Source organism: Anser brachyrhynchus (assembly GCF_964034855.1).
Source record: "Anser brachyrhynchus genome assembly, chromosome: 1".
In the NCBI taxonomy this organism is placed as follows: domain Eukaryota; kingdom Metazoa; phylum Chordata; class Aves; order Anseriformes; family Anatidae; genus Anser; species Anser brachyrhynchus.
In genome coordinates, this window is record NC_137694.1 from 67,757,116 (window position 1) to 67,783,955 (window position 26,840).

The 26,840-nt window shown below is 41.0% G+C and overlaps 2 protein-coding genes across 9 annotated transcripts in view; one reads left to right on the top strand and one right to left on the bottom strand.

Annotated features, from left to right (window-relative positions):
- The window catches only part of EPS8 (EGFR pathway substrate 8, signaling adaptor), a 134,101-nt gene extending 129,495 nt beyond the window's left edge, over nucleotides 1–4,606 (bottom strand). For 2 of the 8 annotated variants that reach the window (XM_080562218.1, XM_080562216.1), the window contains exon 1: nucleotides 3,995–4,606. The gene's annotated coding sequence lies outside the window, so the exon portion shown is untranslated. Of the gene's footprint in view, nucleotides 1–2,909; nucleotides 3,210–3,458; nucleotides 3,640–3,994 lie in introns of those variants that run through there. The other 6 variants (XM_080562219.1, XM_080562217.1, XM_080562222.1 and 3 more) reach the window with 4 other exon arrangements.
- LOC308180504 (uncharacterized protein) lies at nucleotides 2,910–8,956 on the top strand. Its single transcript, XM_080562344.1, has 2 exons — nucleotides 2,910–3,311; nucleotides 6,753–8,956. The coding sequence occupies exons 1-2, from the start codon at nucleotides 3,125–3,127 to the stop codon at nucleotides 7,133–7,135; spliced, it is 570 nt and encodes a 189-aa protein (XP_080418470.1). The 5' UTR covers nucleotides 2,910–3,124; the 3' UTR covers nucleotides 7,136–8,956.
- The last annotated feature ends 17,884 nt before the right edge of the window (nucleotides 8,957–26,840 follow it).

Genomic DNA, 26,840 nt, shown 5'->3' on the forward strand with positions numbered 1-26,840 from the left:
AAATTCACCTCTTATTACTTTTTTTTTTCCTCCCACTGTGAATATTCAATATCTGTATCTGCACCGGTAGTTTAGTTACCAGCAGTATTTTTAGAGACTTATAGTTTTAGCAGGTGCTCAGTAAGTATTGACTATTGCCCTAGCTTCAGCAAAAGGCATATTTCGGGCATCAGACTGCTCTCTGTACCACAAAATAAATACAGAGGCTTCAAAATCAGTTCAAAGCTATCCAGTCACAGGGTGTTGATTAGCCTCCTTGGGACCCCAGCTCAGGACTAGAATAATGAAAACCCTGAATGCCTATAGACAAAGGAGACACAGAACCAGACGCTGTTAAACGAAAAAGCAAGAAGAAATCTTGGTTTAAAAGGATATATGAGAACCAATCCTATCCATATGTGGAAAACACACTGCAAGCAAAGCACCTTTCCAATTCTCTTTGAATGGAGGTAACAGGATTGGGCTGTGCACACTGTACCATAAGCTACACAGCTCTGAGGTGTTAAATGTCTTTTCTTTCTGGCTACCAGCCATGCAGCTAAGAAAGAAGAGGTTCTACAGTGCTCCAGATTTTGGAGGGTTCACAGACCAAAAGCTTCCATTTTTCCATCTGGCATGGTTGAAAGTTGCTTCTTTAAGGAAATCTCCCATCTTCGACCAGTCATTCACCGTTTTCTAGAAGACAGGCTGACGCAGCAATTAGGAGTACGAGAGAGGTGCTAGACACTGAAATCAAAGTTAACAAGCACTTTCTTAGTGCAGCATTTATTGTGGGGACTTAGAGTCTTCTGTTATGCCACTGCCATAGTTGAAGAGAAAAGTTCATATATACTCAATCTATTTTGACCCTCAGGGCACCAATTATTCAACTTCAGATGTTTAGGTTTTAATAAGCTTTCATGCACAGGGGAACAAATACAGCAGTTAATGTGAGTGATTTGCCATTTACAGCCAGAGTATGACCGGAAAGAAAATCAATCATATTTCATGAATTTAGTTGTCACCAGGTGGAAAGCTTTTGCATCTTTTTACGTCTGTGCACTTCACAACAGAAGTATCTTTAGATCAATCTTGGACTCTGTGTTATTGCTGCTTATAGCCAGGCACCTACTCGCTTCCTTGTGGGGTTGTCACCTCCCTCCAATTACACCTAATGAGATGCTCTGGGTGCTTTCAAAATTACATGCAATCAAAAACATTTATTCTGAGCTTAAAGAATGTGTAACTCAATACCACAGCCACTATGAGGATGTGACAATACAAGTATTGTCCAAAGCAGGTTATATTTCCATAGCCTCCCCCAGCCAGAGCAAACAGCAGCCTCTGTCTGCTCCCATAGACCTTTGAGCACAGTATCTTGTTACCTGAAGACACCTGTATGCTAATAACACTACACTTGCTGTGAACCGTGAATTGAGCCTAGATATGCTGTGTCTCCCTTGCATCTTGGAAACCCTGTAAGGTCTTCACAGTCCCCGCCACTGGGAGAAAACGAGGAACTCGTTTTAGGGCTGGTCTAGGAGAGCCCTCTTCTCAAAAGGCTCTGGCTGCAGCATTTCCACTGGTATTCCTTGGGAAGAAGACTGCTCACACAGTGCTGATTATGTATTTCCAGTTGCTAATGACAAAAATGGTCATATTTATGTTCTTCCATGTAAGCAATTTTTGCAGCTGACATACAGACATTTCACAATCACAAAAGAGAAGAAAGATGGTCAATAGGAAGGGTGGAGGACCATATTTTTTATGACAAAAGGAAGGAGAAGCCGTATTAAAACACGGTCTGCACTGCAAAGAAATCCGAGATCCATCATTTGGTTAATATTTCAGCAGACACAACCTAGAGCAATAATATTTTTATCTTCAGTACTTCACTTGAAGTAAACAAACAGACGCCACCAAAGGTCATACTGCTGCATGTCTATAACCCGTGGGGTACAGGAGCCATGAGCTAAGACAAAACACAGCTTTGGGGTGGGAGAGTTGGTTTGCAAAAAAATATCCTTAAGAAAAACTCGTCCACTCGTTCTTCTGTTGTCTGCTCCTAGCTGGCTTCAGGCTAGGGTTTCATGGAGGCTGCAGTCCCTTGCTGTTGTTGATGGACATAACCCAGCCCTACAGAGGTTACAGGGGGTATGGAGCACCGTATATCACCCTGTGAAATGCCAGAAACCTGTTTTCCACCATGCGCCCGGGTCTCCCTTACTGCACCGGTGCAACGTGGACAGAAGTGCACGCCATGGCGATGAGAGGTGTGGAAGGAGGAAGAATGCCAGGGAAAGTTAGCAGAGAGAGCAAGAATGGGCTGAACAGCCGAGAAGGCAGCCGGCAGGGCAGCGCACCAAAGCAACACGGGCACACACCGCAGGATTATCCCACCCGACAGCTGCTCACCACCACCCACTACCAACACACGACACCTCGGGAAAAACCACCTTAGACTCCGGAAAAATGGGTGAGCGGCGGGGAGAGCCGGGCTGGCCACCTGGGAGGAGGTGAGGAGGGAGGTGGCAGAGCTCGGGGGCACGGCCGGGGACCCTCCCCGAGGGACAAGGTGCGCGCAGGTGGCACACCGCCGGGGGAAAGAGCCCGTGCGCATCGCCACGGGAACCCCCGCAGGTGTACGCGGGGAAGGGCTGCGGCCGAGGCTCCCACCCCTGCTCCCAGAGCGTTGTGCTGAGCTCGCCCGGGGGACTCGGGGTCAGTTTCCCAGTGAGAAGGACAGGCGGCAGCAGCAGCCCCAGCGGCACCTGGAGGAGGCTGGAGCAAGCGCCCCGCACCTCCCTCGCCATGTTACGAGGCCAGAATGAAGAGGGTTGGGGCAGAATAAAAGACAGGGGGCAGAATAAAGAGGGGTGGGGGGCGCCGACACCGGGGGCAAGGCAATCCCCTCCCCGCTAGACCCTTACCTTCCGCGGGCGCCTTCCTCCCGCTCGAGGCGACGCGGCGGCCGGTGGGGGGATCCGGGAGCGATCCGGGAGGGATCCGGGGGAGATCCGGGGGAGATCCGGGGGGCTCCCCGCCGCCGCCGGCCGGGGGCAGGGGCGGCAGGCGCGGACAAAGTGCCCGAGCGGCGCGGGAAGGGCGCCGGGCAGCGGGAGCAGCCGCGCAGCGGAGCGGAGCGATGCCGAGCTCCCTCTGCCGGCCCGCCGCCCCGCCCCGGCCCCAGCCCCGCTCCCGGCCCCGGTGCCGGCCCCGGTCCCAGCCCCCGGCCGGGGCGGGCCCGCGGAGGGCAGCGCGGAGCCCGGCGGTGGCGGCGCGCGGCCGCCCGCCCAGCCCCTGCTCCTCCGTCGCCCTGTCGAGGTTTGCAGGTCAGTTGCAAAACGCCGGGGTACTTTACTTAGAGCACCTCCCCGGAGTCGGGATCAGATCGGTGAGTTGCTTCAAGCGATCTGAAGCATTTACCGAAAAAAAAAAAAAAAAAAAAAAAAAAAAAAAAAGCCACGCACAAAACCTACCCGGACTCCAAAGCTAAAATCCCTGAAGATGTAGATGTATCTAAACCGGCTGTAGAACGTGTCGGCTACACGAACAAAAGTCTCCCGTCCTCGCTGGAAATCCCGGGTGAAATCTCCCAGCTGTTTATGTTGTTTCCATCTGGCACCACATCCCTCCCGATCCTGACAACTTGGACGTGTCTTTCGCTCTGCACGGGGGAATGGTCCCGTGCACAGATACTCCTGGCATGCTGACAGGCAGCCAAAGCCCTGATGCTACACTGGTGCCAATTTCATGACTTTTATAACCAGCCACTTCCACCACTACAGTCAGGCTGGTCCCTGAGAATGTCAATTTTCACTGATTTCACTTTCAAGTAATTTTCTGTCTGTTGTGACTCCATAGAAAAGCTGGAAAACTAATTTTTCAACAGCATCAAACAAACAAAAAAATGACCCCCCCCCCCTTCAAGTAGCATATAAAATAGCTAACCTAGTTTTTGAGGTTCAGTTCCTGGTTTTTGATAAAATGGAACTGGCTTGCAAGGCTTACAAACCTGTTTAGTTTTGTTCCCGGGTCTCCTTCCAGGTTTCTCCAAGATCCTTCACAAAGAGCAAAATTAAGAAGTGCAGTCTTTGAAGGTCTGAACCATCCATACAGACATTTGCAGGATTGAGGCATGGTTATTGAAACATAGCAACAGGTCCTTTATGCTGCAACGTTTCTCTGATTGCAGGCCCTCCTCAAAAAACCCACACAGGAAAAGTATAAACTAGTGAAAGAGCAGCTGCTTTCTACAATTTCCACTCAGTTCCAAGAAATGAGGCTTGGCAGGTCCTTGCTTTTTATAACACTCCGTGACTCATTTGCAGAGGCAGGTGAAGTCAGAGCCATCGCTGCCAGAGTCATGCCCCTGACGGCTTCTCCAGCAAGGACACTGGTTTTCCCAAACACTTTCTCAAAAAGGAGAAAGGAAGATATTTCTCAGCTACTGTTTGCAGTGGTTTGGTTGCTAGTACCCTTCTACAGCGATGACCTGGGGCTGTTTGGCAAATCTTCCTGAGAGTAAGATCTGAGTGCTGCACACTGTGTTATTTTGCCAGGCTCCTAGGCAGGTTCAGATCTGAAGGCAGTGGGCAGCACGCAGGCATGAGCCTTGCTGCAGGCTCCTGTGAAGCAGGCAAGAGACAGTAACCAGAGCCTGCGGATCATGCAGGAGAGGTGGGGCCTCAGTCCGCGGTCGTTTGTGAGTTCACCTCAACCCAGCTTCAAAAAACCCAGGAGACAAAGCAAAACACTTCAGCCAGCTTCCCTTTCCTAGCTCTGAACTGGAAAAACCCCTCATCACACTGGGTCTTCTCCTGATGGCTCTGTCCCTGCTACTTTTTCTGGTCCAGAGGGTTCTCCAGGAAGCAGGAAAGAGAAAAAAGAACTTTTGTGAAGTGATGGGGGTGGGGAGGGAGGATTGAAGCAGCTTTTGTGCACCTAAACAGGGAATGAGTGCGTAGATACCATCCACTTACCTTGATAACAGGAAGTCTGTTTCCAACAGACCTTCAAACCTTCAGAAATCAGGTTATGGAGAGGTCATCTCAGTCATTCGTGTGAATGAGCACTCACAGGAGCACTGACATCTGAACTGACATTTCCAAACTATTGATACCAATCACCGCATGCAGACTCCCTAGGTAAATAATAGCAATTTACACAGAAAAGTGCTTACCCCATTGACAAAGGACAGAAAACAAATGCAGGAGACCACTGTGGGTTGCTTGTTTTTATTTGGGAAGAAAATATTTAAAGGGAACAGAAAAAAATCAACAGGAAACTGGGAAGGAAGTGGGACATGAGGGTGAGATGAGGGAAACCAGAAGAATAAATGGGAGACAGAAAGATTTGTGGAAGGATAAATTCAGCTTCTGTACCTACCTAGAACACGTGGTTTACCATGTGTTCACCAGGGTGTGTGCAAGAGGCGTGGGCATTTATTAAAAGGTTTCAATATAATTATGAAGCTCATAATGCTGCAGGTAGGAAATCAGAACGTGGTAACGCAGTGGCTGAAGAAGACATTTCACAAGCATTTTTCTGGTTGGGGAAAAAACAAAATTCACCAAGAAATTTCCTCCTGTTGTAGAACAACCTAAAGATACTTTCCAGCTGGGGACCTGCAGAATGGATTACCCAGAGCGAACGGCTTCCACAGGGAGCTGGGAGCCTCCTTCCCACCTGAAATTCAGCCCTGCAGCCGCTCACCCCGCTACAGCTGGTGGCCAACTCCTTCACGTGTGTCCATACAACCGAAGGCATGTGGACAACAAACCTGTGCACGCAGGGGGAGGGCCGTTATTCAGGCTGTACAGAAAATAGATGGGCAGGTATTCAAATGCTATGTGCTGGCTGCAGCAAGCCTGGGGATTTTAGATTAACCTCTGGATACTGTAATTTCCACTGTTGCTGCAAAACTACCCTGCTGTAACCATAGAGTTTTCAGGAGAGAAACACACAAAGCAAGCCAGATTATTCTCTTGATTTTAAGGCACAAGCCTACGGTGAGAAACAAGCAAATTGTTTCTGGTTTAGGATCATACAAATGTGAGCTTAGCGCAGAGTAATCCACAGCAAGAGAGAGAAACAAAAGAGACTGGCTAGCAGTCTGTGTTGCTCCATTCTTTATGCTGATGAAAAAAACATGGAAAAGAAAAAGGAAATCCCAAATGGGGAAACTATTTATTTGCTGCTTAGGTAAAACTATAGAAGACTGTTTGCATTACAGATAACCATGGTGCCATCTAGAACAGTCCAGAGCAGATAAGAATAAGCACAGAGATTCTTCTAGTCCCCAAATTGTCTACAATCTGATCAGGAGTTTCCTTGGGGTGTGCCTGTTTCTAAAATATTATGCTTAAATGTGTCATCCTTTGTGCCATAAAAATATTTTTAGAGCTGTAGTAAGTCTATAAATAGGAGTAGTAAATCTATCTGTAACATAGCAGCCTCAAAACTGGTGAGGCTGATTTGGTCAAAACATGCTGGGAAGATTCTGTAAACTTCTAAATAAATTAGGAACATAAGTTCTGCTATCCAAAAATTAGCTTTGGGCAAACACTCTGATTTGTAGTGGTGTTTTATTTTATTTATTTTACTCATTTATTGCCAGGAAAATGGAATATAAAATAAAATTATAAAAAGCCCTCCTCTCTCCCCATAGGCATTAAGAAACAGTCAGTTCATTCCTTTATTGTAGAGCTTGTGCTTCATTGATTAATATTAAATTACAGAGTTACTTGTGTTTTCTTTAATGACCTTTCTAGGGAAGGTTGGTTCAGCAAAAAAAAGCAAAGCAGATGAGAGAACTATCCAAGACCTAAACCTGCAAAGTAAGAAGGAGCCCAGCATGTCTGTAACCCTCTCCTCACAGAAACAGAGCTGCAAACATATTTTTGAACCACAGGGAAAGCCCCTGGACTGTTCCTGGCTGACTCAGAGCCTTTTTCCCAAGTACGGAGCCAAAGCAGCGCAAAGGATTCCCGAAAGTCTCATTTCCACACCAGAAATGATTCTTCTGAAGAGCTCGAGGATACAGGAGAGAATATATCAGAGGATAACGAGGTGTCTGTCAGGCTGGAGTCACTGCACTGGGCTCCGTGGAGACTTCAAGTGTGATGGATATGAGTGTCTCAAAGAGTTGTCGTGAATCACTCAGTCCATGTTATACGAGGAACTACTCTAAACTGCAGACAGGTCAGACGTCTTGAGAAAAGGAAAGGCACAATCATTTGCTCGTGGTCCTTGTGGTACCTGCATCCCCAAGTCAGAGGCTGTGCAGTTATGCCTCCTGGGTGTTCTGTTTCCTGTTGTGCTTAATTTGGAGCTTGCTTCTCTAAATATACACTTTCCTGATTTGCTCCTTAGTCTAGCTGCCAAGGGTCACCAGATTTTTATTCCTTCCTCCTAATTATCATTACATCTGTGGAGGAGATTATTTGAGTAAGCTGACTGGGATAAACAAACCAGCTGTTTATCATCACATCTGAGCCCCCAAACTCCTCAGCCCGAAGCTGCCATAACCTATGACTTACAAACTTGCCATCCAGTCATTCCAGTTACTAATGCATCGATTACGACCCATGTAAATTTATGGCTGGGATTAAAGTTGTGTGTGTGATGATAAAAAGCCTTCCAGAAAGACAAGGGTCCTGGGACATTATGAATTATCTGGCAGTCATTACTACACAGTCCTTTGTGGATCGTAATCAACTAGTGAAGTAACGTAGAGGACCTTTCTCCCACTGAAGGCATGGGGAGTGTTGCCATTTGCTTCAGAAGGAGTAGAGTCAGGCCCAAGTCCTTAATTTGTGCATTTCTCAGTCTCTAGTTGCTAGCTGGCACTCTGGTTTGTAAGTCAAGGATTCTTTCCTGAGAGAAACCTGAAGCACAAGAAAAGACATCCAGGAGCCGTTGACATCATGTGGGTAAAGCTCAGCACATTTGGAAGCGATTGCTAGATTTTGTTCTATCCTCTCTCAAGAGCTACACTGTGTTTGATGCGTGAGACTCTAATTGAATTTAAGCAAATAAACTGCAGGTTACAACGCGAACTCAAACCTTGTTATGCATTCTGATGCCTCTGTATGCCTATCTTAGTGAGACAAAAATGAAATATGATGCAGACAATCAATCTTTTTATATCTGTGCTGTGCTCTTTATAGGGAAGCATGACAGATTTTTTTTATTACAATCGTATGTTTACTGAGAGAGAGGTAGAGCATTAAACCTCAGATATAACATTTTCCTCACATCTTATATTCATGAGAAAAGAAAGGGGGCAGGGAGAAAGAAAAATATATAATTGAAAATGTTAATTTAATCCGTTTTGCCAGAATTTCTTTTTGCCTGAAACTTCTATAAGTTTATGGGCTTTGTTTTTCCTTCTGAGGTTTTGGACATACATTTATCTGCTGGTTGAGAGGGAAAAATGTTAACTACACTGCTCTTCCCAGGCCTCCAGAGTTCTTGAATCAAGCACCTAAAATTAAGACACTTCTTTAAGAATCATGAGGTGCTAACAAAAAAGGTGCTGACATTTTTATTTGGCTTTGGGGTCCACAGGTTTCATATTTCCTAGCAGAAATGTCAGAGGAAGAGACTTTTTTTCTAACAAATAGAAAGGTTTTGGTGCATTCACAAGACTATAGACAATTAAACTTTTAAGAAATATAAAAAATATCATTACCACAATACTAAAATCAATAGATTGGCCAGAATTACTTTGAAACTGTATTGTTATTCTTCATTAAATTTTCCTGTTCTTGCACTGAATTTTAACTTTTCAAATAGTAGTCACAGTTCCTGGTTTTAAGGACAGAAAGGCCTGGTTCAGCTGTCTGACCCTCTTACAGAATGTGTAGGATATCTGAAGTTCCCTATTTGCATATGCGTAAAAAAAAAAAAAATCATCATTTCAGCAAATGCTTGCTTACTTCTGATCTCATAATTGTTTCACTAGATGAGGGAAGTAATTAATAATACCGGTGACAATTTTTGGTTACGTAGTTCTTGCCACAGACCTCAAAATCATCTATCTGCTAGCATTAATGAATCTGGAGTCACAAGCTTCATTGTACAGGAGACCCCAAGGCTTAGCTAATACTGCAAGTCTTCACAGTTACATCCTGAAACCTGGATAAGTTGTGTTTTTACTAAAACTTAAAAGCACAGAATTTAAAAGATGGTACCAACTGATCCTGGGATCTCAGAAATGAAAATGACAATAAATACATATGAAATAACCCTGCGTATGTGTGTGTACATGTATAGTTTTGGATGCATGCACCTCATGAGTTTTGGGTGTATGAAAATGTCCTGTTATTTCTGGTCACACTGCACTGGCAAAGCTGGAGATGTTACGTAGCAATGGCAAGTTGCAACCAGTGCACATGGATGTAGGGCTATGGTAGGACCCACAGACCCAATCTGCCAGCGTGGTGCTCCATCCATTGAAGTTCCTTAAACAAAAGTGAGACAATGTCTCTGAATTCAGTTTCACGGGCATAGTCCTGGGAGTTAATGATGGAGAAGGCTATGATGTGATGGAAAGGCTGCCTATACAAAGGCAACCAGACTCAACAAGCTTTTTCTTTCCGGAGGACGGTGCCCATGAGAGAGTTTCACTTCTATACAGTTTTCAGATAAACACATGTAATGTTCAAATTCACAATTGCTTAAGTCTGTGAGAGATGTGGCAAATCTGCAGCTGCATTACTTCAAGCTGTAGTTCTGCCTTAAGACACCCCAAACCCTGTGATAATACCAGCATTTGAAGCACACATACTACTGAATCAAAGCAGACCTTCCGTGAGCTTATAACAAGTCAAGTCAGGGAAGGCTAATAATTAAAAAGCAGTCTAAATTGTGTCTTTATTGTGATAATTAGTCAGCCATTAGTGAATTTCATACCGAGGTAGTCACAACTGTTTGCTCAGGTATGCTGGGAAAGGGGAGAAGCTGTCTACCTTAGGAGGCTTTGTGCAACCCCTCTGCAGCATAAGGAGAAATGTGCTTGCAGGGCCTTTGTGCAGTCTGACACTGAGCAAGCAGTTTGATGGCTGCTGTTGGGTATGGAATAAAAATCTGTCTAGAAGAAGCAATCAACCCTGCAAAGCTCGTGAGATGGACTGCAGTGGCATCTTAACAGTTTACTAGCACACTATATGATACTATGAGACAAAGTGACAACATAAATACAACCAAACAGAAACATGCTTTAGAAAGGCAGTGTTCAATTACTCAGGTTAAATCATCCAAGCTCTATGCACACTACAGAAAGCACTGCAAAGCAACAGATGAAACATTGAGAGAAGAGAATATAAATGACATGTCAGTCAACACACATTTTAAATCAATTTTTGAATTCATATTATGGAAGCCAACAATAATTTTCTATTTCAGTTGCCTCATACATTTATCCCAAGGCCCACTCCTAATTTCACTGGCCTTTTTGTTTAGGATTTTGCCTCAAAGACCTTTGAACTCCTTATGAGATGTTTCTTCTTATTGGACACCTTTAAGTAAATTGGAGGAGTTGAGGACAGTGACTCCACAGTCACTAAAATATCCCAAACATTATAGGACATAGTGTGCATATTTCTAATAAGTGGGAAGCATCACATACAATTTACAGTAATATCACTGCTCCTGTATGCTGTTCTCCTCCCTTCTCCATGTCAAGAAATTTTAGGATTCAATTAATGTTAATTGCTTTTTATTATTATTATTATTTATTTATTTTTCACCACTATCTTCTTAAAATCTCTTAGGGTTCCTTACCTTGGAAGTTGACTGCAGATGTATGTATTCAGAAGCAAATATTTTCCCTTTTTACTAAACAAATAAGCAAAGGTATAGTATGTGTCTTTTTTATGTCCTTCCAGAGATTTGAAGGACCTTCTGCACTCCAAAATTGTCCTGCCTAGTAAACAGGGGATGAGAGTTTTCAGAGGACATACACCACATGCATCCTTTTCTGGGCAGAAACAATGCAAAGATGTGTTTATATCCCAAGGGTTTAAGAAAGCTCATATTGTTTGGCACCCTCTCTCTCCTACAGATGCAGCAGTGGGGATTTGGTCCCACTGGCTGTTACACACATCTGAGGAAACATTGAGCAGAAATGGCTAGGGCATGGAAAAAGCACTCAGGAAGTCTCCCGGCTGGAGGTCACTGCCTCTGGCCGGAGCTGGACTCTGGAAGGGTCTTTGAGGGCACCATCCTTCTAACTGCCATCCTGCCAACAACATACTCGTTTTTTTCAGCAGTAACTGCAGAAGTGGTGTCACAACAGAGAAGATACCCCTGCATGCTCCACCCCTGTGTCCCCTTGGGCATCAGGGTGCCTTCAGGCAGTGGATACTTTGCTTTGGAAGGGTGGCTATTTGCCAAATCCCAGTTCTCCCTCCACCCCCAAGAAGTGCCTGTCCCTCCTGCCCAGTCCTGTGCTCCAGCTGTAGTCTCTGAGCCCAGAAACCCAGCACTATCACTGAGACAGTCCACTGGCTTTGCTCAAACATGCCAAGGCCTCAGGACATGTTGGACGTCAGATGTGTTTTAGTCTGCCTGGAACTTTTTTTCAGTTTATGTAGCTGCAAGAGCAATTCTCTAGTGACCAGGTGGCTATTGCCTCATTCACTTAACTTTTTCTTAGCTCTAGAGCTGAGGAAAATCATATGGTATAATCATATAGTAACTCTATTTGGCCCGATCATCATTTCTATACAAATAATAGCAACGACCTGATAGCCTGTGTATTATGACATATTTATAACCCTGTTACAATATATAACCCTGGTACAAGAGAACAGCAGAAGCCTCAAAAGCAGGAACACAGGATGCAGCCCAGAGACAGACAGGCACAGGATGATGCTGGAGATATGAATGGGATAAACCATTCACTTGTGGTGAATGAACCAGGGTCAGAAACTGCCGCAGAATGGCTGAACACCTCCCTGGAGACAAGGACAGGCTGAGACCATGCCAGGACATGGGCAGAGTTGTGGGGAGCTGGATCTGGCCATGCAGCAGCATCTTTGGGTCAGGGGCTGAGATGGGTCTTGGGCCATGGGCAGAGTGAGGAGCCCTGGGGAATTGGGGCAGGTACAGCAAGGTCTGGTGGTGTTCCCAGGGCCGTGGGGACTCTGATGTCTTGCTGCAAGTCTGCTATCCACTTTGTCCAAAAGGAAGACTGGTGCCATCATCCACTGGTCTCAGAGAAGCAGCAGAAAGGAGTGTAACACGTGAAAATGAGGGGTAGGTTTGTGAGACTGTTATTTTGTATAATATTTTAAACTCTGTTCTCAATAGGACTAATTTTATATTGATTAGATAACTTGGATCGTGAATATTTGTGTATTGTAATGGTACAATAACTACTAACTCTGTATTGTATATTAGTGTTAAGAATTATATTAGACTAAAAATTCTTGATTTGTTTTCCCCTTTGTCAATAACAAGATTTTGCATGTAACATGATGTTAAAGCCATCTCTGTCAGTCCTGCCCTCTTTCGCTATTTTTCCTTTCATTTTTATTGAGACTTCCCAGCACTTGCTCACCCCTTTATAAGTAAGTGCACCCATCAACACCCAGCTGCACAGTGGCACACGGGCCAGAAGCATTTTTATCCTTTCCAGTGGCAGTAAGATGCTGGTCATTTGGCCCCTCTAGTGCAAGATGTCCAAAAAGAAAGTTTGGCTATTCAAAAACAAGAGACCACATCCTGGATAAACCCATCAATGGCATGTCATGAGCGTGAGGCCTGCAGAGCTGACCCTGTCCCCATGATGAAGCTGGTGCCCCAATCCTCTGCCAGGCAGCAGTGGAGGCTCTCCCTCTTGCCATGACCACATACATAAGGTGCATGGGGGTGCCAAGGGGAAGGGGTAACGGGGAGAATAGCCATACTGCCAGGCTGCAGCTGATAGACATGTCAGCAGAAGGAGTCCCATGTGGCAGCTTAGCATCGTGGTGCATCCCTTCCTCCTCACCCCACCAACATCCAAAGTGTGAGAAACCTGAGACGCCTTCCCTCATGGCCCTTCACAGGGGTGCTTTTCAATGAGCCGAAGAAAGAAATAGAGCTTACCCGCAATTATAATCAGCCTGTTTGTTTACAGAACCTTTTTTTTTTTTCCACATCTTTTGTGGTTTCAGTTTTGATAAGGGTGAGATTTTCAAGGCAGGGACTTGTCCTCAGTTATGTATATATACAGTGCCTAGCACAACCAGGCCACTGTGCTGAGAAGAGACTCTGTATCCTCCCAAAATAGACAAAATAATAATAAAAATAATGCCAGCTCTTCCTTTCTACATTATCCTGTGTTAAAAGAATAAGCAATCATTTGGCCAAGAGAAGGATTTCTTCTTCCTCCGAGACAGCAGAATTCACTGCTCCAAAAGGGCAGAGACACCCAGACTGTTGTTGAATTTAAAGAAGGGGGGTTGAATGGTGTTGATCAGGCTGTGCTTGTGCCTGGTGCAGCTGTATGGGAACAAAAGGAGAAACTGAGAATGACTGAAACTGTTAGAACACGATAGAGACAGATTTCTTAACCTCTAAAGCAAACACACCAAGTAGTGGGAACACACTCTTGATAAGAATATTTCTGGACTATAAGAAAAATAGGAAGAGAGGGAACTGAGTTAATCCAACAAACAAACAGTTGCTGAAAATAACTGAATAGATAATTTTGAAGACTCCCTGGGGGAAGCAAAAGAGCTTTTGGATTCACAACCACAGGACAGCAATACATGATAGAGATTTACCCAATGTACTGCTAGCTTACCTGGTCTACCAGAAACATATTTCAAGGATTTGTAATCCACAAAGTATTTTTGGATTTGTGAGATCTGAGGAAAAAAAAAATGCAGCTTTATGATATTTTTTCCTTGCACTTAAAACTTGGGGGGTGGTGTGTTTTTCTCGTGTGTGTGTGTTTTTTTGTTTTTCCAATAGAGGTGAAGTAAGTGAACCTTGGATGTCTGGAACATTCCTCCTTTTCAGTCTGAAAACAAAAATGAAGCCAACACAAATGAGATACTCGGTGGGACTTCCACCGTAAGACCCCAAAACTCTTTTGAAAGTAGAAAAGCTAAAAGATTTGTATCTCTAAACTTCTGTCCAAACAACCTCTTTGTCTTTATCATAGAGTGAAAGTTATTCCTAAATTGTTTTGATAACAGTTGTAAAAATTATTTCACTGCCTCCTTTTTTGGTATGCTCTCATGTTGTGTAAGCTGTAGGAAATGGCAACAATTTCATTTTAACAGTTCTCCTAAAGTTCCCTCAAAATAGAGGCCCCATGACAATTTAAAATGGTGTGGTATCTGCATTAAAAAAATAAACTGTCTTTTTAAGATGTATTATATGCATACCACAGTCAAATGGAATAAGGGTAAAAATAAAAATATCATTTCTTTTCTTTTTACATCAATATAGACCTTTATAGTCCTAAAGGAAAGTGCAAGTCCATCACGAGGGAGTGTGAGGGTTTTGTACCTGAAACCACAGGAGAGGCTGGTTTCACGCGTAGAGGGTAAATGGCTAGTATTGCATTTCTTTGTTATTCTCTGCCTCCAAACTCTACTCTACCCTCCGGATAAAGTGAATCGTTACAGGGAAGAGAGTGACACCATGAAGACTTATTCAGCAGTAATTACAAGACACTCTGAAATCCCAAGATGAGAATTGTGATAAAACTGAATTTAAAGTCCACTGAAGCCAAAAGGATATTTTCAATTGATGGGACATTAGAGCAGGCAAAATACATTGCAAAATTACTACTGAACTTTACAGAGTAAGTGACTGTTGCAACAGATAAATCAAGATGCAGAAAGTACTATGAAACTAGAATTAATTATGCTTCCATGTGCCTTTGCTCTGCATTATTCTAAAGACAGATTCTCATTATCCTCATCTAAGTTATAGGCTGTTAAATTATCAGCATGAAGACTGAAACAATTCAAAACAAATCAGGAACAATGGATTGAGCTTTCCTGTCTGTGAGAACAGGGCAAATGGCAAAGGCTGTTTTTCAGTAATGGGTCGAACATAAAGTATATAACATCTGACAGCAGCCCCAATCAAATCACTATAGCACAGAGAGACAATACTCCCCAGTGTCGGGCTCTGTACTCTGAGAGCAATTTTCAATTAACTTTCCTCATTTATGAGGTGGATGCTGCCTCAGTTTTGAAGGAATCCAAAAGCTTAGCGATAAATGAAAAATGCTTGTGTGTGTTTCATCCTGCTCAGGAAGAGCAGGTAGAGACAGTTTGACAGGATTTTTTTTTTTCCCTTTGGTAGAGAGGCAGGCAGACATTATATTACCTAATCTTGAAGCCACTCTCCACTCACTTGCAATTGAACACACTTAATTGGTAAGCTTGTTGTAATGAACAGGCAGGGGATTTTATGCAATTCCCTGTTCAGTTCTCTGGAGAAGCTACTGGACAAGAAAGCTGAAGGCTTCAAAGAAAATGTTGTATTTGAGTGAACCTTCTCCATATGGGGGGAACTGCGGTTGGATGTTGGAGTGACCAGCACTGGCATATACTCAGATATGAGCTGAGTGGATTTTCCTCTTTTCAAACAGATGCAAACTTTTGCAGATCAAACTGTGGGTTGTTTCCTCCACACAGCAGTTTGCCTAGTGCAGTGACCCTACATGATGGACTCTCATGGATGAATCTGGGATTTGGTGGTCCTGATTCTTGTTTACCCTGCTTCAGCAACATAGATTAACCATTTCATTTACTTATATGCATATTTTATTTATTTATTTATACTTACTTGAAAGCCCCACAAAACTTCAAGACTTGGTGTAAAATAGGCTTTAATATAAATGAAAATCAGAAAATTACAGATTCAGAGAATAATTCAGTTTGGAAGGGACCTTTAAAGGTCATCCGGTCCAATCTTCTGCTCAAAGCAAAGTGAACATTGAAGTTAGATCAGGCTGCTCGGGGACTTGTACAGCTGAATTAGTGTCTCCAAGAAATGTAAATTCCACACTGTCCATGTCCCATTGTTAACCAACTTTATTGTGATTTTTTTCCCCTTTTATCTACTTTAAATTTTCCAAGTTCCAATCTGTGGTCATTGCTTCACATCCTTCCTTTGTGCACCTCTGAGCAAAGTCTGACCTCGTCTCCTCCATGTGTAGAATCATAGAATGGTTTAGGTTGGAAGAAACCTCAAAGATCATCTTGTTCCAGCCCTCCTACCACCTCCCACCAGACCAGGTTGCCCAAAGCCCCATCCAGCCTGGCCTTGAACACCTCCAGGGATGGGGCATCCACAGCTTCTCTGGGCAACCTGTGCCAGTGCCTCACCACCCTTTATCCATATAAAAAGCTGGGATCAGGAGCATCTCCTTCTGTGTATCTTAGAGCCTTTCTTCTTCCGAGGAATACAACCAGCATTCCTAGAAGTTTACATTTAAAGAAAATACAAGTTTAAGCTCATTTGACAACTGTACATGGCATTATTTTCCATTTCCCTTCTTCTGTTTTCTTGTTTGTTTGTTTGTTTGTTTTTTCTTTTTTAACTAATTGGATTCTTGGGTAGTTATAGACAGCAAGATCTCCTGTAAGCTTTTTGTTCTTAGGGCTGAAGTTTTCTCAGATCCTGTTTATACATCTTATCACTCAGATAAGTTATCTTCATGACCTTTCACTGGACTCATTTCAGTTTGTCCATATTACTCTTTTACTCAGGGGCCAGACCAGACTCACTGCTCTAGATAATGGTTTCACAAGCACTATTGGAGAAGCACAATCATTTTCCTTGATCTGTAGCTATCTTCTTGTTACTACAGCCTAGTATGTGCTTAGTCTTCATTTCCCCAGTGTACACTGCTGATGCATGCTCAAACCTGGCTGTCTACGAGGATACCCAAGTCCTTTATTGCAGAGCTGTTCCGTGGCCTAGTCAGTCCCCAGCTTTGTCCCCTGCTCTAATGCCCTAGAGCTATCTCATGTTTTCACATTTTTTTCAAGCATTTGTACATTAAATTCAGTTGTTGTTTTTCATTCTGCATTTGATTTTAAGCTCCCCGGAGTGGGGTCAATCCGTGTTCATTGATTTAGTCTAGCCACTGCATAATCCTGCTTCTAGTGCTTTGAAGCATTTCTATTCTACAGAATAACAACAATAATATGGTAATGCCTGCAAAATCTGGGAGAAAGGAAAAGAAAATGAGAAAGTATTTGAAACATCCTTGTTAATAGTATATTATGATTATTATTTAAATGGTCTATTATTATTATAGTTATTCTATAATCTTAATAAAGAACCCAGCAGTGTAAGGAGCAAGTTCTCAAATAGAATGTATCCTAGTCTTTGGGAGCTAAAAGTATTCCTATCAGTGTAAGCTGTTTTGGATTTGGGTTTCACAGACTACTGTGGCCATTTATTTGTAACTCTTCCAGTTCTTCTGTTGCTTTTATTTTATTTCACATACTCATCTATGGCCTAGTTAACATACTGATGTAAAACAGAAATATGGTGAATTCCCTTACATATCCAACCTTTTTCTCCCTCATCCACAAGCTGCTCCTTAAGACTAGCAACATTAACTTGAGAGGCCTTCTTCTTGGCTATTCCCTCATCTCTCATCCTGTCCCAACAGCTTTATGATCTAAACGTTTATGATCCAAGACTTCTTTTGCAGTCCGTAAATAAATGAAATCCCTTTTCTTTTCAAATCACCAGATTTCAGAACTCTGCTGTGTATGAAATACGTCTTACCATACATCCCCATTCAAATGCACACAAGCTTATGTTAACAAGTTCGGGTTCATTGCAGGACTGCATAATTTTAGTGCAGTACTGTTAGTGTCTTTTTATAGAATAACAAAGAATTAATTTCATTTTATAGAAAAATCTTTATTCTCTGAATATGAATTATTATTATTGTTGTTGATGCCAGATATAGGAAAAGAGTATTGCTCAAAGCATATTTATCCTACTGAAAAAAATATTATTTTTTTTCTGAGTAACTTCAAACAGAATCAAGGTCTCTTCAGTAGTAGACCGATTTGTAAACAGGATTTTTTTTTTCTCCTATCAACATATTTTCATAACATTTTATTTTTATATTAGGAAGATTTCGTTTTTGCTATTAAATAATACTTTATTAGCTAGGAATTGAAGTAAAATGAGACAGAACTTGAACAATTGATGGCAAAATTGATAGATTTGACTGTGGAGCTCACAGTACATTGGAAATAAATAGCTCACTCTTGCCTATCACCATCTTTCAGAAAGTGATTTGCTATGTATTTCATCCTCATTGATATATTTCATTGAGTTTATTATGTTATATTGACCTTATCCTTGTTCCAGTCATCAATTTCTATCCTTATGATATTTAAGGATATTAAATCTTGAGAGATATTACAGCAGAGCTTTCTCTTCAGAGGATTTATTATTTTATACTAGAGGAATATGATTTTTAATGACCTGCATTTTAAATTTTTTCTCACTTGTATGTAGTTTTTACCACGTTGGACAAAAATGAGGTATGGGTCTCCTCCTGGGCCCCAGGAGGAGAGCAATAAACTCTTTATAGGAATCACAGCTAACTACTTATAACATAGTATTACAGTTTGTGTTAAATTGTGGAACTATGCCAAATAAATTGCACTTGATTTCTCATTAAGTTGACTGAATTTTAATATGCTTTATTTCACAATCTTGAGACTCATTCTTGTTTTATTTTTGTAGTTTTGTGTTTTGTTTTGTTTTGTTTTTCTTTTTTGCTTGTTTTGGTAGTTCTCATTTTGTTTTCCTTTGTTTTCCTTTGTTTTCCTTTGTTCTGTTTTGTTTTGTTTTGTTTTGTTTGGAGTCCTGTATTGATACTTGGAAATCGAAAATGTTGGCTCCCAGGTATATTTTTATAATTCACAAGGGGTAACTTAAAATTGCCTTTTATACCACTGAGTCATCTCTTGGACTCATATGAAGATCCTCTTTCTGCCAACAGCCAGCACTTCATTTGCCCAAGTGTTGCTCTAGCATCTTGTAGATTCCAGGCCCATGTTGCCACAGCTGCATGCATTACAACAGGAAGTTTATCATTAAGTTAGAGATATAAAACAGAGAAGAATTTATTTATCTTACAGAGTTATAAAGCCAGAAAGTATCAAGCTTTTCCAGTCTGCTCTTCATGGAACTTTATATGCATAGAAACAACATTTGTACTATCTGTCAGTATATATGTCACATTCGTACTATCTGTCAGTATATAGGTGTTGATCACTAGATCTGTTTCTCAAAGAACACTTAAATCAAAGCTCACTCCGGACCACAGCCCAGACCACAGCACTCATAACACTGAGGATGAAGTAGTTAAAACTGTGAAGATTTAACAGAGTTAAAAACTTTCAAATTTTGCAATCGCATGGTACATTTGGCTCCCACTCCATTTTGAAAAACTTACATTCAATATTTGGGTCCTACACCTAAGACAGGAGAAAAAAAAAAAAAAGAAAAAGTATCATAGTTACAATAGAACAGACAGTCCATTGTAGGCCCTGAACAAAACAAAACACAGCACTCTCCTATAACAACTGCAGTCATCATCTTCTACCAATTCCATAAGCACATGGCTTTTCTGAGGAACAAATTCATGTGCGTCCTTGACCTTACTCATTGCCACTCTTGGATCCATAATAGTTTCTGCTTATCAGTAGTTTCCTCTTATTACAGCCTAAACCCTGCCTCCCCAGACAGACCTTCAGCTCTCGCTCAGTTCAGCAGTCAAGCAGCTGGAGAGCAGGCAGACTAAGGATGGGCTGGGATGAGGGGATGGGGGCATCTTCCTGGGGCTTTAACAGTTGTATGGGTTAAAGTGGAAGCAGGGAAATAATGAGAAGGCATGATCATTTGACATTGGAGAAGAGCCTGTTTGTTTTTAATACACCAGAGAAATCACTGAAGCACAAAACAGCCATGTGAAAAGTACAAAGTTAGTTTGCAGAGCTGACCTTGGCAGAAAAGTAACAGCTGCCTGAGAGAAGATACCGTTTTTGCATCCAATGTTTGTGAGAGTGAAAACAAAAACAAAACAATGTTAGAAGAAATCTGACTTATTCCTTGTTACTTGCGATGACTTGAAGTAGACCCCTCTTGAAATAAATGTGTAAAGATATATCCTTATCAATTTTAGATTATTTTTTTCATGTTTTTGCAACAGAATTTATTATCCTCGACCATGTAGAGACTAGAACAGTCTCTAAAATAACACAATGAATCCAAACTAGAGATGCCTTACACCGTATTATTTAAATTGAGTTGTTCGGCCTAAAATGTTTCTGGAAAAAAGAAGAACCCCATCACAAGTATTAGAACTTCATTTAGATACATTCTAAAAACAAGTAAAAATACAGAAAAGATTTTCAAAGTAATAAAACACATCCTATATAGCTAAGATAGAGGTGTGTTCCTTTGGCTAGGCAAAAAAAATCAAATTGATTTGCAATAAATGTAGATTAAAAATAAAATAAATTATATTTTGTTCTTACATAATACCTAACAGTATATAACCAAAATCATTTAATCACAGTTAAAGCTTAATGAAAGAGGCAATTCTGTCTCATTGTACAGTAGGAAATAGAAAGACAATTATTATATATATTAAATATTTATTATTAAATGTTGATTCCTACTATAAAAATAAATTAAAAGACCACATGCAAAATTCATATCTGGTCTGGTGCCTTTATTTCAGGTACATCCTATGACAAATTTTGGGGTTCTATTCTACTACTGATTCATAACATCCTTTGTGACAACATAGTATGACTATCAGCATGTATCACCACATTTCCTAGTTACTCCTCTTTCAACATAGGACAGCCATTCATCTTTACTTCCATCTTTATCACTTGAGATACAGTAAGAACTTAACCTAGTGCAGCAAAAGCCTGTGCCTCCCAAGTACAGTGTGTGATCTGCCTGTCAGGGGCACTTGACACTGAATTCCAGTGAGATAACGTCGAAAGAGAAGCTTATGCACAACAGCGGTATTTTTAGTTTCTGAATAAAAAGCTGGAGGGTCACAGTGACCTTGAGGCGCTCTGTGGGGCTGGGGCACACTCGGCATGCTTTACCAGAGCAGCTTCTTACAGCTGCTGGATGGGGCACACTGAGACTAGGGCATAGGTCAGCAGTGCAAAACACTGAGATAGGAGGGCAGGCACTGGTATTGCCTTTGCAGTTCCTTCCAGACGTATTTATTTTGCTATCATAATGTAGTATGGGGTGTTCCAAGAAACCCACGTTCTTAATTTAACCACAAAACAGAAACAGAATGGACACAGACTCCACCTGAAGTAAAGAAAACGTGCCAAACGGACAGGGATTTCTCTTTCTATATGTATGGAATTACTGAGAGACTAACAGCAAGTATGCCACATAAAACTGTCCAACAGTTGCCTAGAGTGTGCACACCAGATAAGAAAGGGGTGTAAATGTGCTGCAGTTCCCCTGACATCTAGTTGAGTCCATGAAGCCTTTCACAACTGATGACATCTGGGTTTGTATTGGCAGCAGGTAGTATAAGATGCTACCTTACAAAAAGATGCCCGCTTACAAATTACCAGAGGTAGTGAGTTTCTTTCTTATCATAAATTCTAAGTGGATAAATCATTTGTTATTGTTAATGTTATTTGTGTCATCACGGCTCCAAGAGAAGAAAAATCCCATGACACTGAGATCATGGGAAAGATTGAAAATAACTTGCTTCACAAGTGAATCACAAAACTGGAATCTTTGAAATGTTTTTGAGGGTAGATTATTTTATATTTGAATTAAGGAAAGTTATCCCAGAAATAATTAATATCTAGAAAAGAATTTTCAGCAAAGTTGCTAGTTGTAAACATAACAAATAATGCAGACTACCTGTGATATATTATATGAAAATATTTTTAGTTTTCCTTTAACTTCAAGCCCATAAGGTGCACTTGGGTTTATATTTATTTATTTTTCTCTCTGTGAGACCTAGTAACTTTATAAAAGTGGAGTTTGAGCTTCTTCAAGAACTGAAGTATCAAGTCAAAACATGGACTACTGAAAGTTTGAAAATTAATCTGCAACAATCAGTTACTTCACTGTTGCTAGCCAGAAAGGAGGATGAGTATGAAAGCAAGTACCATTGGAAGAAAAAGACGATCTTTACTTTCTGTCCTGAACTATCATACAAATACCAACAGGAAGAGTTCTCTTATTAGTCTACTAGAAGACAGACCACTAAACACAAAATGATTTGTGGGGTTGGTTGTTGTTTCCTTGCATCTGTGGGTATGTATTTTTCTTAATACTTCCTTGTTTCTTTTCCTTCTTAGTATTAAAATAGAGCTACCTATAGGCTGTTGTATAATTAGGTGATCTTCAAGCTGTTACCTGATTCCTCGTATTGCATCACTACTTAGAACACAGATGATTGCTTATAAATGAAACATAAATTTAGTTTTCTGCAAGAGTCCCTTCACACAACTATAGGCACTCTTATTGCAAATGTAAATCTTGCATGAAATTTTTGCTTGAGCAACCTCACCATGAATCAGCAGCTGCAGGGGATTATCCCCATCTGGATACATGGATGGCAGAAGAGGCTATTTCTGAAGGGAGTTGAATACGTGACATAAATCTTTCTTCGTTGGTAAAGATTGACTTTATAAGTTGAATCTACACAGTTCTAGTGGAAAAATCTTTGTCAAGATAGGTCTGGAAGTGTATCTGAAATTGCTCAAATCTGAGGACTAGACAAACTGCTTTTCAATTAGCAGACTGTGAAGTGGAAGGCCAGGATGTCATTAGGATCCTAAAATGAGCACCATATTTTTTGTGCAAGTCACTTTTCATTGATTGTGGGTTTGTTCATTCTCAACTGAAAATAAATCTCCAGTAATCACATTTTTACAGTTCCACATATCTGATACAAAATATATGATTTTGTACCATAAAGATTCTGCTGAATGCAGGGAAGACAGGTAAAGTTGGAAAGGATATTAGAAGTGGTTTTATGGTTCAGGAGTGCTGAGTGTGTGATCTCCTTGAAGAGATTACTCTGTAGTGAACACCCTCTGTCAAAAATATCTTTCTTTAATCTTACTGTACTCTGTATTGGACTCTCTGATGCAATGTAGATTGCAATGTCCCACCAATATTAAAGATTAAAACTTAGTGATGGCTTTAAAGATTAGGATCTGACCCTCAACTTGGCAGACCAGAAGCTAACAAAGATCCATGCAGAACAATGTAGAATAGCTGCAGCTCTCAATCCCGCTGAAAACCAGACAGCTGCATTCTTCAGCAACAGAAGCCCTGGTGTTGTCTTTACCTCTGGACAACCTCTGTAGCTAATGGGCTACTGTAGTCAGCATCTCTTCTGATAGGATGCAGGGAATTGGATCAAGTTTAAGGATGAGTTCTTGCCACGCTGCCTATGACCTAATGAATAGGCTGATGCTTCTGATCACATTAACATCTGGGTGGAAGGAAGAAAATATATACTAGCTACTTGGGCCAGCTCTGGGAGGCAGCTACTCTTATTTTGGCATGGCACACCAATGATCTGAAAAACTGGTTCGTCATTGAAACATTAATTCTTCTTGATACACTGTGGAATTTTTGATGATGAATTCTCCTGTGGAAAACTATATATCCAAGCAATTATGCTTGATATATGACTGACACCACTCCATTTTTTTCAGGTAGTATCATATTTATTGAAGCAAGTTTTTGTTCAATTTAGCAGAACAGGACTTGTTGCTACTTACTTACCTCATTACACTGTTGATAGGGAATGACTGACTCCCTATAGTAGTGAATGGCTAAATCGTACATTGTTCCTGTTTTACTTTGTAATGAAAACAGGTTTTCTGCATCTGATGGTCAGATACGCCATCAAAATACTGTCAAAAGACGGAATATTCATGTACAGTTTATATCTAGTACCACAAGAAAGCCTTGCCCTTTCTTTGTTAGCTTCTCTGTATTGTACTGATACCCAGTTAGTCTAGGAATAGGGATGTTCTAGGCCTTACTACTTCTTGACAATTATTTTTTTGTCTAAAAATATGCGTATGAAAAGTGCGTGATAAATGGGGAGGCTTCCAATACCCATTGTCATCCTGAGTATCCTACTACTTCCACAAAATCCGTGGTGATCTTATTTCTCTAAGAAAAACTCATAATTTCCATTGATAAACCAATGCTTCATCAGACATCAGAAGACATGCCTGGCTAGTTTTGCAAGTAGCCAGGTTTTTCAGCTCAAATCTCGTGAGAGGCTAATGTGTGTCTAAAACCAATTCACAGAAGTGGGAATCCCCTGTCACCCAGGACTGACACTCCTACTTGGCTGCTGTTGTCTGTTAAAACAGGTTAGATTGCCATCCCAGATGTCACTGCTGTGGTTGGATTACACAGTTAGCACAACAGGATAAAACACAAGGAGATTTACTTAAAGAAGTGGCACTAAGTAACCTAGATTTCAAAATAAAAATAATAATAATAAATGCAATAGAGACACTGTGTGTCTTCCGTCTCTTCTAACAATTGAAGGAGAAAACCTAGATAGAAATTGAAAATGCATGCCCTGGTTGTATAAACCTGTTATGACATCTTCAGTTGTCTTTTGGTCCTTGCATCAACTATGGATTCAACGACCATACCTCCTCTCCCTGGTGTGTTGCTTTGCAACTATTTCCACACGTATACATTCACAAGATGACTTTCTCAGACTTCTGGAAGAAAAGATCTCTAATTTCTGCACTAAAAGTTCTGTAGATGAGACGGTATATACTCTGATGGTGTCTTACTGCAACAGAAAAAAAAAAGTCTCAGGCATCTTCTTATGTCTTTAAAGCAGAATGATAAACCAGTAGGTTTGTTTTCTGCTTTTTAATGCACCATCTTTTCTTCAATTTACTAAGTCTTACATGGTGTTTAAGTCCACTTAATAATGATTGTGGAAAAAGAATGAAGTGCTCAATTTACTTTCTCTAAAATCACTGCACAAACCCTCACTGGCATGACTGGAAACAAGTCTGGTCTCATGTTAGTTATCACTAGAAATTGAAAGGCTTGATTTTTTTGATCACTCGGTTTAAGTTACATAACCATTCCCATACTTATTGGAAAACACTTGTATTTCTTTTGTAAATTGTTTAAAAATCTGGAATATCATACGTTTTCCAAATTATGTTAGATTATTTTAAGTCATGGGCTAGGAAACATTTAACTGCCAGGACTTGCTGCATGCTTTTTGGGAAGCAGTTAATGCACATGGAGTTTCTGTAGAGGGGATAATAGTGGAGAAATCTTCTTCAATTATGAACTGAATATATAATATAATTAATATAGTATAATATAATATAATATAATATAATATAATATAATATAATATAATATAATATAATATAATATAATATAATATAATATAATATAATATAATATAATATAATATAAATCTCCTCTTCCTTTTGGTAGATGACTGCGTTTGTGATGAGACAACAAGCATCACTGCCTTCTCTCCACATGGAGTGGGTAGAAGAGCAGCAGAAGCAACAGCTGCAAGACACAACATCCCCTGCGGTCCCCTAGCAATGTCCTTGGTTCTGTTCCTCTGCCTTTACGTCTTCAATTGTCAGCTGAGACTGCCCACAAAGCACCTAGCTAGAATTATTTTTCTTACTTAGCAGACATATTGGAGAAGTGAACAAAAAATCACTAAATAAATGCCACCCAATGGAGTTCCATAGTAACAGTTCGAAGTCACAAGTAATGTCGTGTAATCACTACTAATTGCACGTTCTACTCAGTCCTCCTAGGCTGTGGTTGACAGCAAAGAATGAGCTTAATAAGCACAATTGTTTATTTCTTGAAGCTGATGGAGGATGTTTCTGATGGATTTTTGGAGGATGCTTTTGAACCCCTAGCTTACACATGCCTTTGTTCATTTCCAGTAGTCTAATTAAGATATACGGCAACACGTGAAATACAAAACAAATAGGAGAAAGCAAAGGACTTGACGTTAGACAAAATTTGCAGCATAACTTTTTATGTTTAACTCCCTTTGGGAGTGTGCATATGTTGATGGCTCAGGCAAAACTGTTTTACAAGCAGTGGAAAAAATGGCTAAGAAACACACTACCGGGAAAGACATTGAATGAACCCATTGAATTAACATTTCTGAATGATAATGCAGAAATGATGAAGTAGGTAAATATGATATTTGTTTTAAACAGTGCTTTGAGACTATTTTGTGTAGGAAAGTACCAACGGAACATCACAAATGGGAATAACAACATACCATTAGATTGCATGATGAGCTAATTTGCAATATAGAAGCTGACCTTACCCTTTAAAGGAGGATACACATCCACACCTGTAGTTTTAGCTATAGAGTTGTTCTTGCAGAGTATTAAATAAGAGGTCTGCAAACTTTTCTTCGGCAGTCTTAACGGTGGCTGCCAATGCTAGCCTCACCTCTCATTTCATTTTGCATTTATGTACCACAAAAGCATGTCCTACACCTGGGGAACTTCCACATTGACTTTCAGCAAAATATGGGTTGAAAATCACTTTCCTTGTCTTGCCTCATAATACTGTTAGAAAAATCTGCTGTTTGACCATAGAAAAAATCCCATTGCTGATTGATTCCTGGGTCTGTTTGGCTGATTATAATTCCCCAACCTACCCTTATGTGATTCACACCCATACATCTGCTCTAGCTTCAACATGTAATTGTTATTCCATACAGACAGGCTAGTATTTATTCGAACAAGGGTGCTCTTGTGTATTTCTCCTTTTTTAGCTTCGCTAAAAAAAAAAAAAAA

Coding starts and splice junctions, on each gene's coding strand:
- LOC308180504 (XM_080562344.1), top strand. CDS start 3,125: ATGCCGAGCTCCCTCTGCCGGCCCGCCGCCCCGCCCCGGCCCCAGCCC. Junction 3,312..6,752: donor CGCCCTGTCGAGGTTTGCAG/GTCAGTTGCAAA, acceptor TGACCTTTCTAG/GGAAGGTTGGTTCAGCAAAA.